The sequence below is a fragment of the Mchenga conophoros genome, linkage group LG7 (genome assembly GCF_057382185.1).
Source record: "Mchenga conophoros isolate Kocher_MC1m ecotype Shallow Benthic linkage group LG7, M_conophoros_male_GT1.1, whole genome shotgun sequence".
Classification (NCBI taxonomy): domain Eukaryota; kingdom Metazoa; phylum Chordata; class Actinopteri; order Cichliformes; family Cichlidae; genus Mchenga; species Mchenga conophoros.
The window spans coordinates 58,155,006-58,171,439 of NC_140532.1; the positions used below are offsets into that span (position 1 = coordinate 58,155,006).

The 16,434-nt window shown below is 38.9% G+C and overlaps 1 protein-coding gene across 2 annotated transcripts in view; it reads left to right on the plus strand.

Moving 5' to 3' along the window:
• The window catches only part of tln1 (talin 1), a 57,053-nt gene extending 41,241 nt beyond the window's left edge, over positions 1 to 15,812 (plus strand). For both annotated transcript variants that reach the window (XM_085280436.1, XM_085280437.1), the window contains exons 40-57: positions 411 to 512; positions 653 to 823; positions 949 to 1,197; positions 2,196 to 2,315; positions 2,408 to 2,554; positions 2,725 to 2,891; positions 3,256 to 3,439; positions 3,950 to 4,075; positions 5,369 to 5,485; positions 5,848 to 6,033; positions 6,327 to 6,434; positions 8,272 to 8,377; positions 8,777 to 8,901; positions 9,325 to 9,450; positions 9,607 to 9,669; positions 9,750 to 9,932; positions 13,565 to 13,690; positions 14,099 to 15,812. In XM_085280436.1, the coding sequence (XP_085136562.1) occupies positions 411 to 512; positions 653 to 823; positions 949 to 1,197; positions 2,196 to 2,315; positions 2,408 to 2,554; positions 2,725 to 2,891; positions 3,256 to 3,439; positions 3,950 to 4,075; positions 5,369 to 5,485; positions 5,848 to 6,033; positions 6,327 to 6,434; positions 8,272 to 8,377; positions 8,777 to 8,901; positions 9,325 to 9,450; positions 9,607 to 9,669; positions 9,750 to 9,932; positions 13,565 to 13,690; positions 14,099 to 14,233 (2,541 nt within the window). In that variant the 3' untranslated portion in view covers positions 14,234 to 15,812. The remainder of the gene's footprint in view (positions 1 to 410; positions 513 to 652; positions 824 to 948; positions 1,198 to 2,195; positions 2,316 to 2,407; positions 2,555 to 2,724; positions 2,892 to 3,255; positions 3,440 to 3,949; positions 4,076 to 5,368; positions 5,486 to 5,847; positions 6,034 to 6,326; positions 6,435 to 8,271; positions 8,378 to 8,776; positions 8,902 to 9,324; positions 9,451 to 9,606; positions 9,670 to 9,749; positions 9,933 to 13,564; positions 13,691 to 14,098) is intronic.
• The last annotated feature ends 622 nt before the right edge of the window (positions 15,813 to 16,434 follow it).

The window sequence follows — 16,434 nt, forward strand, 5'->3', positions numbered from 1 at the left end:
AAAAGCATTACACTTGATTGTTTGTTGTTTATTCTACGTTGAATATATATGTATGTGTCTATATGTATCTAATTTCACCTACTAAACCCCTGAAAAATCATGGTATGGATGTTACTGCCCCCACAGAATATTTCTTCCTGCCAATCCCCTGAACAGCCTGTGCATTGGTCCATGCTAGTTAGAATGACCATTTTACAAGAAGGAAAGTGAAAAGTTATTGTGAGGAAACACAAAAGTGTTTTGAGGGACAAACGGTTCAGGAAGCCACTGTGATGTAGTGTACTTCAGCATGCATTGTTCCTTGACCTGATGTGTAATAAGTCTGTTGGTAGACATAGTAAATGAAGCTGAATTTGGGGCTAATTTAAAGTATCTGAGTTTGACTGACAGTTCATATGTGTATGTTTTAGACTCTCCATGAGCAGATGGCTGCCTCAGTCCATGAGATTAGTAACTTGATTGATCCCGTGGCTGTAGCTGCTCGATCTGAGGCCTCCCAGCTGGGACACAAGGTAAACCTTAAGACAGCAACTTTTTACAGGCAACACAATTTGGACGATGTGATGGTCCAGCTACAGGCTGAAGTCTGACATGTTCCTTTTATTTTGGAATCAGTTTTGTACTTAAATAAAATTATTTGTTGCCCACACAGGTCTCTCAGATGGCCAGTTACTTTGAGCCCCTGATCATGGGAGCCATTGGCACAGCATCCAAGATTCTCAATAGTCAACAACAGATGGCTGTTTTAGACCAAACCAAAACCCTGACTGAGTCGGCCCTGCAGATGCTCTACACTGCTAAGGAGGCTGGAGGCAATCCAAAGGTAATGAAAGTTGAAATATAATGTCTTCTGGATATGTGTACTTGATTGTACTCTATGTGATTAAGTACCACTGAACACACTGAGCATTTTTGCACTGCTCACACCAATGTGCTTCCTTTATCTAGGCAGCCCACATGCACGAGGCCTTGGAGGAGTCCGTGCAGATGATGAAAGAAGCAGTGGATGACTTGGGTGCCACACTGTCTGAAGCAGCCAGTGCAGCTGGTGCAGTAGGTGGTATGGTGGACTCCATCAATGATTCCATCAATAAAATGGAAGATACACCAATGCAAGAACCTGAAGGCACCTTTGTGGACTACCAGACTACCATGGTTAAGACAGCCAAGGCCATCGCTGTGACTGTGCAAGAGATGGTAACATATTATGATAATAATGCATGGGGGATAGTTTTTGGTTTGTTGTTAGTCATTAATTTTTCCATTTAAAAGTTGAGCTCAGTTAGAAATTCTAAATGAATAAAGCATGCTCCCTCTTAGTGAGGATTGAGCATGAAAAAGTACCATATTAGGAGACAGCTGTGGGATTTCCTGTCATTGCCACTAAACAGTTATGAATGGAATAAAACAAATCACACCACAAAGGCTGTCATATGCAAAAACAGCAAGAGTATCGATTGAACATACTATTACTATTACTGCATCCTTTCAGTGGTTCAGGCCCTAAAATCTGGTAATTAGTATTTTGGCAGAACCTAAGCTGGGTAGTCCTCCAGTTTTTACTCCTCAGCTGTAAAAGACTGATGGGGTATTGTCATCACACCACCGGGTAGGTGGGCGAGCAGCGTGGACACGCTGTGAATGCAAAAAACTAGAGACCAAGGTGATGTAGGAGTTTCAAAATGATAACACAGGTGGCTCTACTAAAAAATCCTGACACAAGTCAGGAAAACTAAATGGAACCAACAAAACTGGAACGCATAGGCTGTAAACAGAGGATCATGCACACAGGTAACAAAGACACAGTACCACCCTAGGCGTAGCGTAGATTTACATGCAAGCCTTGGGACAACCTCACATTTCACCAATAGAATCAGACTTCTACCAGATAGATGTATGTTATTGAAAAATGTATCTTTTTTCTCCAACCGTAATATTATTTCTGTTACTTATCATTCTTTTCTTGCACTTTAATAGCATTCATTGTGATAAGGATATTATGAAGACAAAAACGCATACAAAGCCATGTGCAAACACACATAATTTCCACAAAAGCCTCTTGATTTCTTTATTATTGACACACTCATTAAATGATCGTATGAAACTCATGTTAGTAAATTTGCATCAATACTTAATTCATGTTGAAACATGTGTGGAACAAACTCGGTAACTAGCATCCTCTTATTTGTCTTCAGGTGACCAAGTCTAACACCAACCCAGATGACCTTGGAGGATTAGCTAACGAGCTGACCAATGAGTTTGGAAATCTTGCGAACGAAGCCAAATATGCAGCCGTTACTGCAGAGAATCATGAAGTAAATCAAACGAATGTGTCTAATGTGTGGAGTGTCTATACTTGGAAAGTGTCCTTTCCACAGTTTTCATGTTGTCATGTCTTTGTTTCCAGATTGGTTCTCATATTAAGAAGCAGGTGGGTGAGTTGGGTTTCACCTGCACAAGTCTGGTGACAAAAGCTGGAGCTCTTCAGTGCAGCCCTAATGACACCTTTACTAAGAAAGAGCTGATTGAAAGCGCACGGAAAGTCTCTGAGAAGGTCAGAACACAGGCTAACACATAACTTGTCTTTTGAATTCTTTTTTGGTCAGTTTGTCTTTATTAGATCAGCAGTGAAAAAAATTAGACATTTTCTCCTACTCTGTGGTTTTTATTCTTAATTTACCTTTCCATTTATAAAACTTATAAGACTTATTGATTTTCTTGCAGGTCTCCCATGTGTTAGCATCTCTGCAGGCAGGTAACCGTGGCACCCAGGCCTGCATCACTGCTGCCAGTGCAGTGTCTGGAATTATTGCAGACCTTGACACCACCATTATGTTTGCAACTGCTGGAACTTTGAACCGTGAAAATGCAGAAACCTTCGCTGACCACAGGTACTAATTAGAGACCCTCTGTAGGCTATATTACAGATGATTTGTTGATTTGACAAGTTGATTTGCAGTCTAGTGTCATGATATGATCAGGCTTTGTGAACATCAGCAATGCATTTTAAACATGCAAACATCTTATTCTGGCTTCAGAAACCAGCAAATTACCTTAGCCTTATTTTGAGAAAGTAAAAACTACAACTGGAGTAAGTAAGTAGTAGTGGAAGGAACTATGGCCCTGTTCTAGGAAGCATGTTTAGTGAAAATTCAAAATTTGTAAACCCCGGAATGATGGTTTCTGTACCAGAAAGAAAGATAAGGTCATTTTTGAGTCGAAGTCATATAATGTTCATCTTTGCTGTTTTTACAGGGAATGCATCCTAAAGACAGCCAAGGCTCTGGTGGAGGACACCAAGTTGCTGGTGGCTGGTGCTGGGGCCAGTCAGGAAAGGCTGGCCCAGGCGGCCCAGTCCTCAGTGTCCACCATTACCAAACTGGCAGATGTGGTAAAACTGGGGGCAGCCAGCTTGGGTTCCGAAGACCCAGAGACCCAGGTATGGATGCATTTTTGTCTGCTTCTATACTGGCAAATATGTATGTTTGCTTCTTATGAAAAGGTACAAATATATTAGACCGCCTGCCATAATAACAAGAAAAGCATTTTAGAAATCTGTCAAAAACTTGCTTAAAACTAAGGATTGTGTTATTATTCATTAGAAAAATATTAAAGTGAATTTTTTATGGCCAAATTTGAGCCAGCGTACTGACTTTTCTGAGAAGTCAGAAGTTAATCAAACATTTAACAACTAAAACTCATTTTACTGTTTAGGAATGCAAATAAATAGCTGTAATTTGGCTTCTTAATGAGAAAAAGAAATGTTTTTATTAAAGAGCTTGTGCATCCTAGTAGATGAACCATTATGGAAACAAAAATAATTATTGTAATTACCGATACTGTTAATTTAAGGCAGCTAGGGCATAAACCTTACATTGGGTGGTGATCAAATAATTTGTTAAGCACTGTATCAGATAACAATTTAAGCTCTGTGCCCTGCTGAGTACAGGTGGTGTTGATCAATGCAGTGAAAGATGTGGCCAAAGCCCTAGGAAACCTCATCAGCGCCACAAAGGCAGCTGCAGGCAAGCCTCACGATGACCCCAGCATGCTGCAGCTTAAAAATTCTGCTAAGGTAAGATACAAAACTAGCAATCAGTTCAAGTCAGTTTTATTTGCTGACACTTTACAACAATAGACACCTTGACTTTTACGTGGTTGTAATTTTTAACAAAGCTTAAATATGTTTTTCTGGCTTGAACATTTCATTTAGCTACCTCCTATACTTTACAAGGAGTAGTTACAAGGGCTTGACACCATTTGAAAAAATAAGGCAACTTGAAATTGCCTTATAATGTGCAGGTCTGTGGTATAAAGGTACAATTTTACATGGCTACATTAAATCTGCTAAAAGTATACAAAAAAAAATAGCTGATTCTGAAAGGATCTGGTGGGAAGCACTTAGCGATTTTACACTGAATGACCAGAAGTTTTTATAAATGTGCAGTTCTATCTGTGCATTGACAGATTTGTAATGTTTTATTTTTCAGGAAATTATATTTATCATTGTCCACACATGAAATTATGGTCTAAAGCTACTGTTTCCCACATATTTATTGGCAAGCAAGTCATTGATTTTTCTTTTTACAATTTGAGAAAATATTTAAAGTTTAAAGTTTATGCTTCTAAGGACTTCAAAACATTCAGGATCTAAATACATGTCCAGATGCTGATATTGAACAGGTAGTGATATACACATATACATTTTGTTTTGGTTTAAGTTTTATAAAAGCACACAAAAAATAAAATTAATTCTAGATCCTGAAAACACATGATGATATAATGACAAATACAAACTTTTAAAAACAGTTTTATGTGTACATGCAGTTTTATTCTAGTCTAATTGCATGGAACCAAAATTGGAAAATTGAAGTATCAAGAGAGGATTTGTAATTATGTTGCAGTGAAATTCTTACCAGTACAATGAATACACATTTAAGATTAACACATAAATCTTTTCAGTTGTTAGGATTATTTAAAAAGAGCCTTCACCAAATCCAGAGCACTTTGTACTTGGTCTGTATCCAGAAAAAAACACCCCTTCATGACCTTTTTAAATGTCAAAAACCTAAAAGCAACATCTTCTGGATGAAAAAAACCCAAAATGCTGTCCACTACAATAGAAAACAGACAGCATATGAAGAGAAGGAGAGACAAAAATATTTTCTAATATGTAACAAATATAATATATAAAATACTTTTTATTATATAGTGTATATATATTTAAATATTTCTGTTAAGTGCTACGTATTCTAAAAATCTAATTAAAATATGCTAGTGACATCTAGTTTAAAAATAATGTATCAAATATTTAAGATATTTTCATCACTCTAATGTATTACCACATAATTTGACCTGACTCCTCTAGGTGATGGTGACCAATGTAACATCGCTTCTGAAGACTGTGAAGGCTGTGGAGGATGAAGCCACCAAGGGGACGAGAGCTTTGGAGGCCACTATTGAACACATCAAACAGGAATTGGCTGTGAGTGTGGGATAAATGTTTCTTTACAGTTTAAGCCAGTTGGAAATACCCTGCCAAGGATTCAGTTAAAACACAGGAGATTCCTCCACAGGGGCCATGGCCATTTCCTAACCCCTGTTTCACAAGCCAGTGAAAAGCTTTTAGAATAAGAACCCTCATCTGCATAATATTAATATCTTCCAGTTCAAAACTTTTGAGGCAACTGCCATCTCAAAGATGTCTTATGGCAGCAAGAAGAGAGTTTTGACTAAAGGCCTTGGTGTTACATAAAATAGCTTTTGGGACCACGTGTCCTACCATGAGGTAAGTAAATTAATGCACAAGGAAAACTCACTAACATTCAACCTGGTTTTATCACACAGGTATTCAACAGTGCTGATCCTCCAGCAAAGACCACCACACCAGAAGAGTTCATCCGCATGACTAAAGGAATTACAATGGCAACAGCAAAGGCAGTGGCTGCTGGGAACTCTTGTCGTCAGGAAGACATCATTGCCACAGCTAACCTTAGCAGAAGGGCCATTGCTGAGATGCTGCATTCCTGCAAGGTACGGCAGACCATGAACTACTAAATAGTGTTTGTTCATGGGCTGCCAAACAAAGTTCAATGTGCAGTAATTAATGAGGTCTCAGAGAATAGTTTGGTAGGTATTTTTGTCATAATGACAAAAAATATATACATACAACTTAGACACTATAATATTGGCATTTCCAATATTCAAATTACATGGGACTACTTATAATCACATGCAGCTCTAGCCAGAATTACCTTTTAATATGAATAAGATATCTTTCTGCCCTTGCTATCACTGACTGACTTTTCTTACTGTTTGCCTTGCAGCAAGCTGCCTACCACCCAGAGGTCAGCAAAGACGTGCAAATGAGAGCTCTGCGCTATGGCAAAGAATGTGCTTCTGGATATCTGGGATTGCTGGAGCATGTATTGGTGGTAAGATGATATGGAGAGCAGTGAATAACAGGAATTTTAAGCCTCTGTCATGACAGCATTTACACCACAATCACTAGTACCTTCAGCAAGGAGAAATGCATAACAAGCACCTTTTTCAGAAATTCAGTCTGAAAGAATATAAAATTACATTAAAAAAAAAAGCAACATCTAGACTAAAGATGAAATAACTAGTAGATCAGTGTTCCAACATCCAGAAGAAGCAACTGCTATCACAACTAGAGATTGATGAGGTACAAAACAAATTCTACAGCAAGAGGGAGCCAAGACATCAGGTTAGGGGGGAGATTTCATCATTCCAACCCTCCAATCTCGGAGAGAGCGCTAATGGATGAGGCACGAGAATGGCTAACTAACTAAATGAAGAGGTTTTATCATAAATTCAATGGGGATGAGGTGAACAGCACTAGAGACCAACTTCATGCCAATAACACAAGTATGGTATTTACTGAGGAGTTGCTCTGTCCCCACTGCTGTTCTGCATAAGCCTAAACCCCCTGAATGAGATCATTCATGGGACTGGCTATGGATGCCAACTACAGAATGGCGCAATTATGACTCATCACTTCTACATGGATGACATGAAGCTGTATGCCAAAGTGAATGAGACATCCACTTACTGCTAGGATTTACAGCAATGACATTGGAATGTCATTCGGACTGGACAAGTGCAATTGGATGGTAACAAGGAGAAGGAATGTAGTCAGAACTAAGCGGATTGCACTACCAGAAGGAGACTTTTCAGACATTGAGGACAGCTGTACCTCAGGAGAGAAATCTTCTGATCGGAAGGTTCGTGCTTTGGTCCTTGGCTGCTGCAGTCTGCATGCCAAATATCCTTTGGCAAGACACTCTCTGGTGAATCCATGAATCCATCAAAGTAAATATGCGTGTGAATTTTGGATAGAAAGCATTTTCTCAGGAAAAAAAGAGAAAAACATACTTATATAAATGGATGTGAATGGGTAAATGAGGCAAGTTGTATAAAGCAATTTGAGTGCTCAGGTAGAGTAGAAAAGAGCTATATAAAAACTAGTCCACAGCTTCAGATAGAACCTGGGTATCCTACAGGCAAATGGGAACCACGAAGAGGCCGCTAGGAAAGCTGCAACCACCAAATACCTGCAAAGAGTAAGGCAAGCCCTGAGGAGTCAGCTGAATAGGAAGAACAAAATCTGAGCAATCGACACCTATGCCCTGCTGGTTGTCAGATACCCTGCTGGAATTATAATATGGCCAAAGGAGTAGATAGAAGCCACTGACATCAAGACAAAACCCTCCATGCGTATAGGGTTTATCCCAAGTCCTGCAACCTGACACTGTACGCTAAGGGGAAGGAAGGAGGCTCATGACTTGAGTGTCAGAACCACTATCTAGGATGGCACAACATAGATCCCTGAGTATATCGGGAAGTTAGTCTAGTCTTGCTACACAACACAGTATAACTGAAAAAATGTAAACATACAGAAATAAAGTCGCATCTTGAATTTGAATAAAGAGCACAGAATTGTAATTTTACACTTTTTTTTTGTTTTAATTTTATGCATGTTTTCATCTATCCGCTCTGCTCTTATTGCCCCTGTACTTGATGTTCATCCAGATTTGTAGTTGAACTTTACTAAAAGGTGATATGATACAGGCTCATTACTGCCTTACTAGATAGTAAAGCTTAGATATTTGACTCAAAGGAGAGTGGCGTACGGTGCAATGTAATATCATCTACTTTGATTATCTTAGCATTAGTTTAGTACAGGCTGGGATTTGATTAATTCAAGTACATGCAGTAATAAAGTTTGTGACTTTCTTCCTTTATACACAGATCATCATGAAGCCATCTCATGATCTGAAGCAGCAGTTGGCCAGCTACTCCAAGCAGGTGGCAGGCTCCGTCACTGAGCTTATCCAGGCTGCTGAGGCCATGAAAGGTATCTAAATCTTTGATCTTTAACAACTTTGCCTGAAGTTAAAGGATTAATATATAGCACTGTTTTTTTTCTACTGTTCTGTAAAGCGCTATACAAATCCAAGTTTTTAATTGTCATTATTATTATTATTATCATCATCATCATTATTAGACACTAGATGGTATAAGATCAGGTAGTATTGATTTAGTCACTGTCTGTGTCAATAGGGAGTGTCAAATAGGAAACCTGTGTGGCATCCTATAGCCTCAATTTGCTACATGCCACCTAGGTAAACACTGCTACTAACTAGGTAAACCCCTTTTTGCCCATAGGATTCTAGGTTGGGGTTGATGGAAGAGTTTAAAATGTGTTTTTGAGCACAGAGTGACAGTACTCTTTTTTTCCCCCCGTGTCTTTTAGGCACAGAGTGGGTGGACCCTGAGGATCCCACTGTCATTGCAGAGAATGAACTGCTGGGAGCAGCAGCAGCTATTGAAGCTGCTGCCAAGAAACTGGAGCAGCTGAGGCCGAGGACTAAGCCCAAGGTCAGAGGGTTTTTTACAGAGCACAAGTATTCACACTGATCCTGTTAACCTCAACACCAGGTCACAGTCATTTTGTGTGTCACATCTCTTATGTGCTGACATCTACTCACAACACAGATAATGGCAGCACCACAAAGCTTATTCTTGACGCTCTTAATACTTTTCATACTTATTAATTTATTCTCCAAACCAATATTTCCTGTAGACAAGCCCTATTCATTTTTTGTCTGAATATTTTTGTCTCAGCCTCTTTTTATTTATTCTTGCTGTCTTACTATTTATATTTAATTCCTGCACAGCTAGCGTGGGGAATCCATAGTTTCATTGTGCATGTACAATGACAATAAAGAGCTAGTCTGTTCTATTCTACAGTTAATCATAGTGCAGCATTTTTCTTTACTATTGGTTTGTTCTCTAAAACAGGAGGCCGATGAGAGCTTGAACTTTGAGGAGCAGATTCTGGAGGCAGCCAAGTCTATTGCAGCTGCCACCAGTGCTCTGGTAAAAGCTGCTTCAGCAGCACAGAGGGAGCTGGTGGCTCAAGGGAAGGTATGTGAGAACCAACAAAAGAACTGATATGTGCATTTAAACATAAGCGAAATCCCACAAATAAAGCTAATAATCATTTCTATCAAGGAGTTTAGTAACATTCATTCATAAATGTCATTTTGATGTCCGTCAAAAATAATTATCCTGGATTTTCAGGTGGGGGCAATCCCAGCTAATGCTGTAGATGATGGACAGTGGTCTCAGGGGCTCATTTCAGCTGTAAGTCTCCTGTTATAATTTTGTAATTTTTTTAAAGGTATTCCTAAAACATCTAACCACTGAGAACTTTGACTCCATAGGCTCGAATGGTCGCTGCAGCAACCAACAACCTGTGTGAGGCAGCAAACTCTGCAGTACAGGGACATGCCAGTGAAGAGAAGCTCATCTCATCAGCAAAGCAGGTGGCAGCCTCCACTGCTCAGCTGCTGGTAGCCTGCAAGGTCAAGGCTGACCAGGACTCACAGACCATGAAGAGGCTCCAGGTCAGCACTGCATGTTAATTTTGCTCAAGGCGCAAAAACACAGGAGAGCTACTATTACTTCTGTTACTGTGCCACTTTAAAAGGCCTTATTTGGCTAGATGCTGAGGTCAAAGTCACAACTGTCAAGAAGAGACAGAGTGTGTAGCCAGCCCGATAAATGAACATAAACAAAAGGACAAGGAAAGATGGCAAAAGACTGGCGGTAGTATTTAATACTGTCCAAGGTCAGTTTCACATTTTGTTTGTTCTGCATGAAAAAAAAAAACATTATTTATAACACACTTAACACAACTGGAGAGGTAAACATGACGTCATGGGTTATTATGGACAGTAACTCAGGAAGCGGGAACCCAGACAAAAGTGGTGCACAATGGTGAAAAGATGTTTCAATCGTGGCAGTTCCTTAAAGCTGTGCAGCCTTTGAACCATGTGTGAAATGACCCATTTAGCCAGACCCCTAACAGATGCATTGCAAAGCTAAGTGACTGTCATATTAAAATAGATGTAGCTGTGGTAGCATTTTAAGAGAAATAGCTATGTAGTGGTAAATGGCCTGTATTTATATAGCGCTTTACTAGTCCCTAAGGACCCCAAAGCGCTTTACATATCCAGTCATCCACCCATTCACACACTGGTGATGGCAAGCTACTTTGTAGCCACAGCCACCCTGGGGCGCACTGACAGAGGCGAGGCTGCCGGACACTGCCGCCACCGGGCCCTCTGACCACCACCAGTAGGCAACGGGTGAAGTGTCTTGCCCAAGGACACAACGACCGAGACTGTCCAAGCCGGGGCTCGAACCGGCAACCTTCCAATTACAAGGCGAACGCCCAACTCTTGAGCCACGATCGCCCTTGTAAATATGTAGATCACTACATATTTACAAGGATATCACTGAATTGTTTGTATTGAGTTTGTTTTAGCTTGAGCCATTTTCTCAAGACTGAAAAGCAAAGAGTTAGGTCCAAAATTAGATCTGACATGGGCAAATTCACCGTGAGATGTGTGCTCGTCATCTCTACTTATGATTCCAACACTACAGTTCTACTGAAGGGACAATAACATTAGTCATTCTGCAACAGCTGAGGCTTTTAGAGAGCACACAGTATATTATAGTGTATTAATAGGCTGGAATTTCAAAGTTTAGGGTTACAGGTGAGCTGCGTGATTTGTACAGCTGCTAACAAGGATTAGCATGCTCTATATTTGGCACAAGTAAGAATGCCCTTTGCATATTGCTTTCTTTCAGTATTTATTAAATGCTGCTCAGAGATGTATTTCTTTCTGTGACATCATTGGGTATATAATTTCAGAATGGGCAAAGCTCCTGCAGAGTAGGTGTTTAAGGCTCAGAAATTGGTTATATAATGATAGTAAAGCATTTTCACAGGTTTGGTATAACAAATTAGTGACTCTTTAAAAAGATGTAAAACCTTTTTCTTCTTGCTCAAACTCTGCTCAAAAGAGTTGTTATGACCTTTTAGGTGTAACTGATGCTCGGCAGTTGCAAGACATAACAGAAAGTACACGTATTTCCTGTCACTTCATCCACCCAAAAATACTATCTTTGAGTGTAGCTGTGAGCACATCGGCCTGCCAGCCCAACTCATATTCTCTGATCCAATCAGCAGTGGCTTATCTCCTCCTCTTTTGGACCTGCAGCTGCCACCACAGTAATTCTCATACATTTATGTCTACAAGAGCTCTGGAAACAATCTACCCAGTCCACACATAGCACTAAGAACTGGAAATATTAGCCTTGATCTATGATTACACTAGAACCATTTGCTCTTAGCTATATTCTGTATTAATGGTTTCTCTATTAAATGTTTGAATATTTCTGGAAAGGATTTTTGAACTCTTTTTTTTATTGCAGCCAGTAGGTTGTGGATAACACAGTTAATATTTTATGTTATACCACCTCCAAAAATCTAATATTTCATATTAATTAATTTATAAGAAGAATCCTCGCAATCATATGCCACAATAACATTTTCTGTTAGCAAACGAATAAAAAGTCACACAACATAATGTCCATTGATGCTGTCTGCAATGTTGCCTTCTTGTAGTTCAGTCTTCTCAGTTTTGACTGCTTTACCTCTGGCATCACAGAGCACTTCTCCTGTCCGAATGACATTCCGATGTCATTGCTGTAGATCCTAGCAGTATGGATCAGTGAGTCCATGTAGAGGTGTCTAATGATTCTGTAATTTTAAAGCAAGTTCCAACTTGACCACCTCAGAATTAGATGAACAAAAATGAGCTGTGTTAATAATAAAAATATATTTTTAGTTTCAGGTACTATAGTTACTAGGCTTAAATGTTGTGCTTTTTAATTTACCTTTGTTTTTCTGTCATTTGGACATCAGCACAATGTAAACTGCACATCAAGCACTTGGAACTGCCTAATGTAGCCATGTTTTTACACTAGCAAATATAGCTTACGGCTGTAACATTGAGAGACGTTGTTCTATTGGCTTGTGTTGTTGTTGTAGTGCCACTCAGGCTGTTAAAGTTGCGAACATTTCACCACAGCACTCGTTTCCATTGTCCATTTGCACTACATCACCTGCAGAGGAGGCATACAATAATTGCTCAATTGGTCATGATAATTTGCATATTAATGATCAAGGAACTGACCTCACAATCCATTGTTCATTAAGTGGGCTAGTTTCATTTATTGTGCAAAGGTACTGTTTATAAGGTTGGGGAAACCTGCAGTCAGCTGAGACTGAAGAAGTCACTTGGATGATTCCGAAACATTTCTCCCACTGAAAACGTTACGTCCAGATGAACAGAAACTTTTTTCTTTTTTTTTGGTTTTCTTACTATGCTTATGCTCCCCATTTGGGAGGATGTAATTTCAAAAGGTGGGCTCTGTGTGAAGGTACTGAAAGTGCATCAGTGCAGTGGAAATTGTAACTGCATGCCTCCAACCAAACTCATTAGCCAAGGCCACAGGCCACGTACCTTAAAGCTTTCGAGATTTATCTTCATGTCTTTAAGGCTAAGGTTTGGGAGTGACATGTGTTGCACCTCATTCTTCTCCTTAAGGTAACAGAATTCATAGACATAATATTTTGCTTCATGCATTGTGCCTACATGATGATATATGATATTTAGACAATCAGGGAGGGAAAAGGGCTCCAAGAGAAATTTTCTGTCTGTGTGGAAGTGGATGTTCCTGGATTCAAACAGATTTACTGTGTTGTTATTTAATTATTTTTTCTCGTCTCAGCCCACTGGCTGATTCAGCCCACTGAGCCTCAAAAGGAGAAACCTTGTCTTCATTGAGCCAAGTTGCCCAATAAGAATTGTTTGGCTTTGACTGATGTTTGGGACTGATCCTTGTTGCCTTTTATAGCTTTCCTCCTGTGTCAAGAACAAAACAACTGTTATGGTTTTCTGTCAGAGCCCAGTTGGACTCATTACTGCCTTTCCAGGAGTTGCTGTTTAGTAGAGAAAGGTTGATGACTGTGTTCTACATGCACCTCAAAGACTCAAATCATAGACCATTGGTTAGACATACTGAGTGTCTTTTATACATTCCTTTTGTAATGTTTTCCATCTTTACTCAAGTTTAAAGCCTTTAAGTTGTGATTTGACTTGAAATCTTGTGTGCGTTTCTGCAGGCTGCTGGAAATGCTGTGAAAAGAGCCTCTGATAATCTGGTGAAAGCAGCACAAAAAGCAGCATTTGAAGAACAAGACGACCAGGCTGTGGTGGTCAAGAGTAAGATGGTGGGAGGTATTGCTCAGGTAAGTTAGAGATCCGAAGCACATGTTCTACATGTAACTTCGCCTTCAGTCTCATTGTGTGTTGTAAACTCATTTGTGTTACATTTCTATAATCGTGATAAAGCACTGTCTCATGTGTATGTGTGACTGTGAAGTGTAACAGCTGGGTAGCTCAGCAGGATAGGACTGAATTAGAAAAAGGGAAACTGGAAGTACTGACCCAGGATGGGCATGTGGCTCAGCTGTACGCACCGCTGTTTTATAGGAAGAAAGGTCAAGTTCACATCTTTTGTATAGGTTAGGACTTAAGTGTGCGGAGGTCTGGATTGGGATCTGTTCATCTGACTTAAGTTCAGTTTCATGTGTGTGATTGTGAAACAAGTGTTTCTTAAGTGTGGTGACATGGTGACCAATTGTGTTGTGTTGTAGATCATTGCCGCTCAGGAGGAGATGCTACGGAAAGAAAGGGAATTGGAGGAAGCCAGGAAGAAGTTGGCCATGATCAGACAACAGCAGTACAAATTCCTCCCGTCAGAACTGCGGGAAGATGGCCAGGAACAGTGAGAGAATAAGTGTGCGTCTGTAGCAGCATGCAGTGTCGTCAGCAGAAGTCATCTTTGGAATGATAAGGACCTGTTCTCAGCTCATCTTTAAGTGGAGAAAACTATAACATATAACTATAACTGTAACATTAAACAATCTGACTTCAATTCCACAGCAAACTGTTTCACATTTAGTTTCAAAAGTTAACAATGACGTCCGTAACGCTGATTAAGGTATCTGTACTTTTGATTATATGGTTACACACCTATCAGTATATTTTTCTCTATTTTGAATTCTTTTTTTTTCATCTTTGTGTGTACATGCTGTGTAAAATGGCAGTCACGCCATTAAATTATACTTGCCTTAACTGTCCTAGATATAGATATCTTATATAGGCAAGCAGAATTAATGCTTCCATGACAATTATGCAGAATCTATGCAAATTTTATATGCCGTGTGTGCGTGCGTGTGTGTGCTGGTATGCGTGTGTGTGTGTTTACAGACACAAAGTGCCTTGATGTATAGGAGTTCATTGTGAAAAAGAGATCTGTGGTTGTATGACAGTAATGATATTCAATATGTTAATTGACGTACTGGTTAAACTTAATATATAAAATTACACATTTTAAATCTAAATTGGGATAAAATAATTATACAGTGGAAAAAATCATAGTGTTTTTTTACAACCTTCAGAATATGTTAAAAGGATATCCTCCAGTACATTGCTATGTTTTTCTGTGTGGGTTTTTGGATTTAACCATCTTCAGTATTTAGCCAGAAATCAGACTAGAGGACTCATTTGTGTTCAAATAATGAAGCCATATATTTAATTTTTAAATATTTGAGATTGTTGCAAAGAGTCCAGCACTGTCAGGATTTCTTTAAACAAATAAAGTGTTTTAAATTTATACCTTTATGTATTATGCACCAGGGACATGGGATCAGCTGTAAGTTTATACTTGTATCCTAAGTTTTTAGTACTTTCTATGTAACATGACTTGTGCTTGATGAGGGTCTAGTAGAGAAAAATTATGAATATATTTTTGCAATTACACAGTGAAAGTGTATTTGCAACAGGAATATTTGACATTAAATTGACTGTATTTGGATTCTTAGTGGTTATTGACTTGCTCCTATGATATGTTATTTGTGGGATTTTTCTAAAGAATTCCTACAACTGAAAAGGAAATGATCTGAGGTATATATTGGCATTTTATATGGATGAACACAAAAATAGATTATAAGATAATGATTAAAATCTGCCCTTACGTTGGCCTTTTTTTCTTTTGCATATTATTTGCATATTATTTTTAGGATAGCTAGAGCAGTATGCAGTATAACATACAAAGGCTTTTTAAAATTTTGTGCACATTTTGACTAATTATAATGCTCATTCACAATAGTACCGATGATGGACACTGTAACTGTGATTTATATTCAATAAAGACAGTGTTTAAAGAGATGTTGACATCTGTTGTTTAACAGTTTGTTTGTCCCAACATAGATATCATGTCCCTAAAAGGTGAAAACTCAGTGTTACACAGTGGAGAATCTATAACACAGCTTGCATTATTTTCAATAAATATATTTAAACAAAATGTGTTTGGAACTATATTCTCTATTTATTCTTTCCCCTCGCCCTCAACCAGTCAGAGACTGCTTATGCTACATCTGCTTTTCCTGTTAAAACTTCTTCCCTTCATCCTCCCTACCATTGCCCAGTGCTTGTTTAAAGGGCTTCTTTACATTACAATACAAAACACCTTTATACAATTGTCGTGAACTGAAACTACAAAGTAAATAAAGCTGAACTAAATAGATATTAGCCACATGTCTCACTAGTTACCTTATTGCCTCTAAATAGCAGTAGTGATTGTATAGCTCGCAAACCTGTATCTTGTAGAGACTAACACATTGTTAAATCGTCTCACTTTAACTGAAATCATCACACCCCACTGCACTACAAAGCCCTTGTGGGGACTTTCTCAACTCTGATTTGAAAGTAGGACCTCCTCATTTATACAGATAAGTAGAAATGGAGACTCAATAAAAATAAATGCTTTGGTTTAGCTACCAGTTTTCCCAGATTATAGGTATGTTATGTCTTACACTATAACTGTGTCCTTCTGTTTACGCGGTATAGACTTTCTCTCTTTGTGTTTTAACTTTCAATTTTGGATTTTTATGTTTTCAGTATGTACATCTTCACATATGACCCAGTC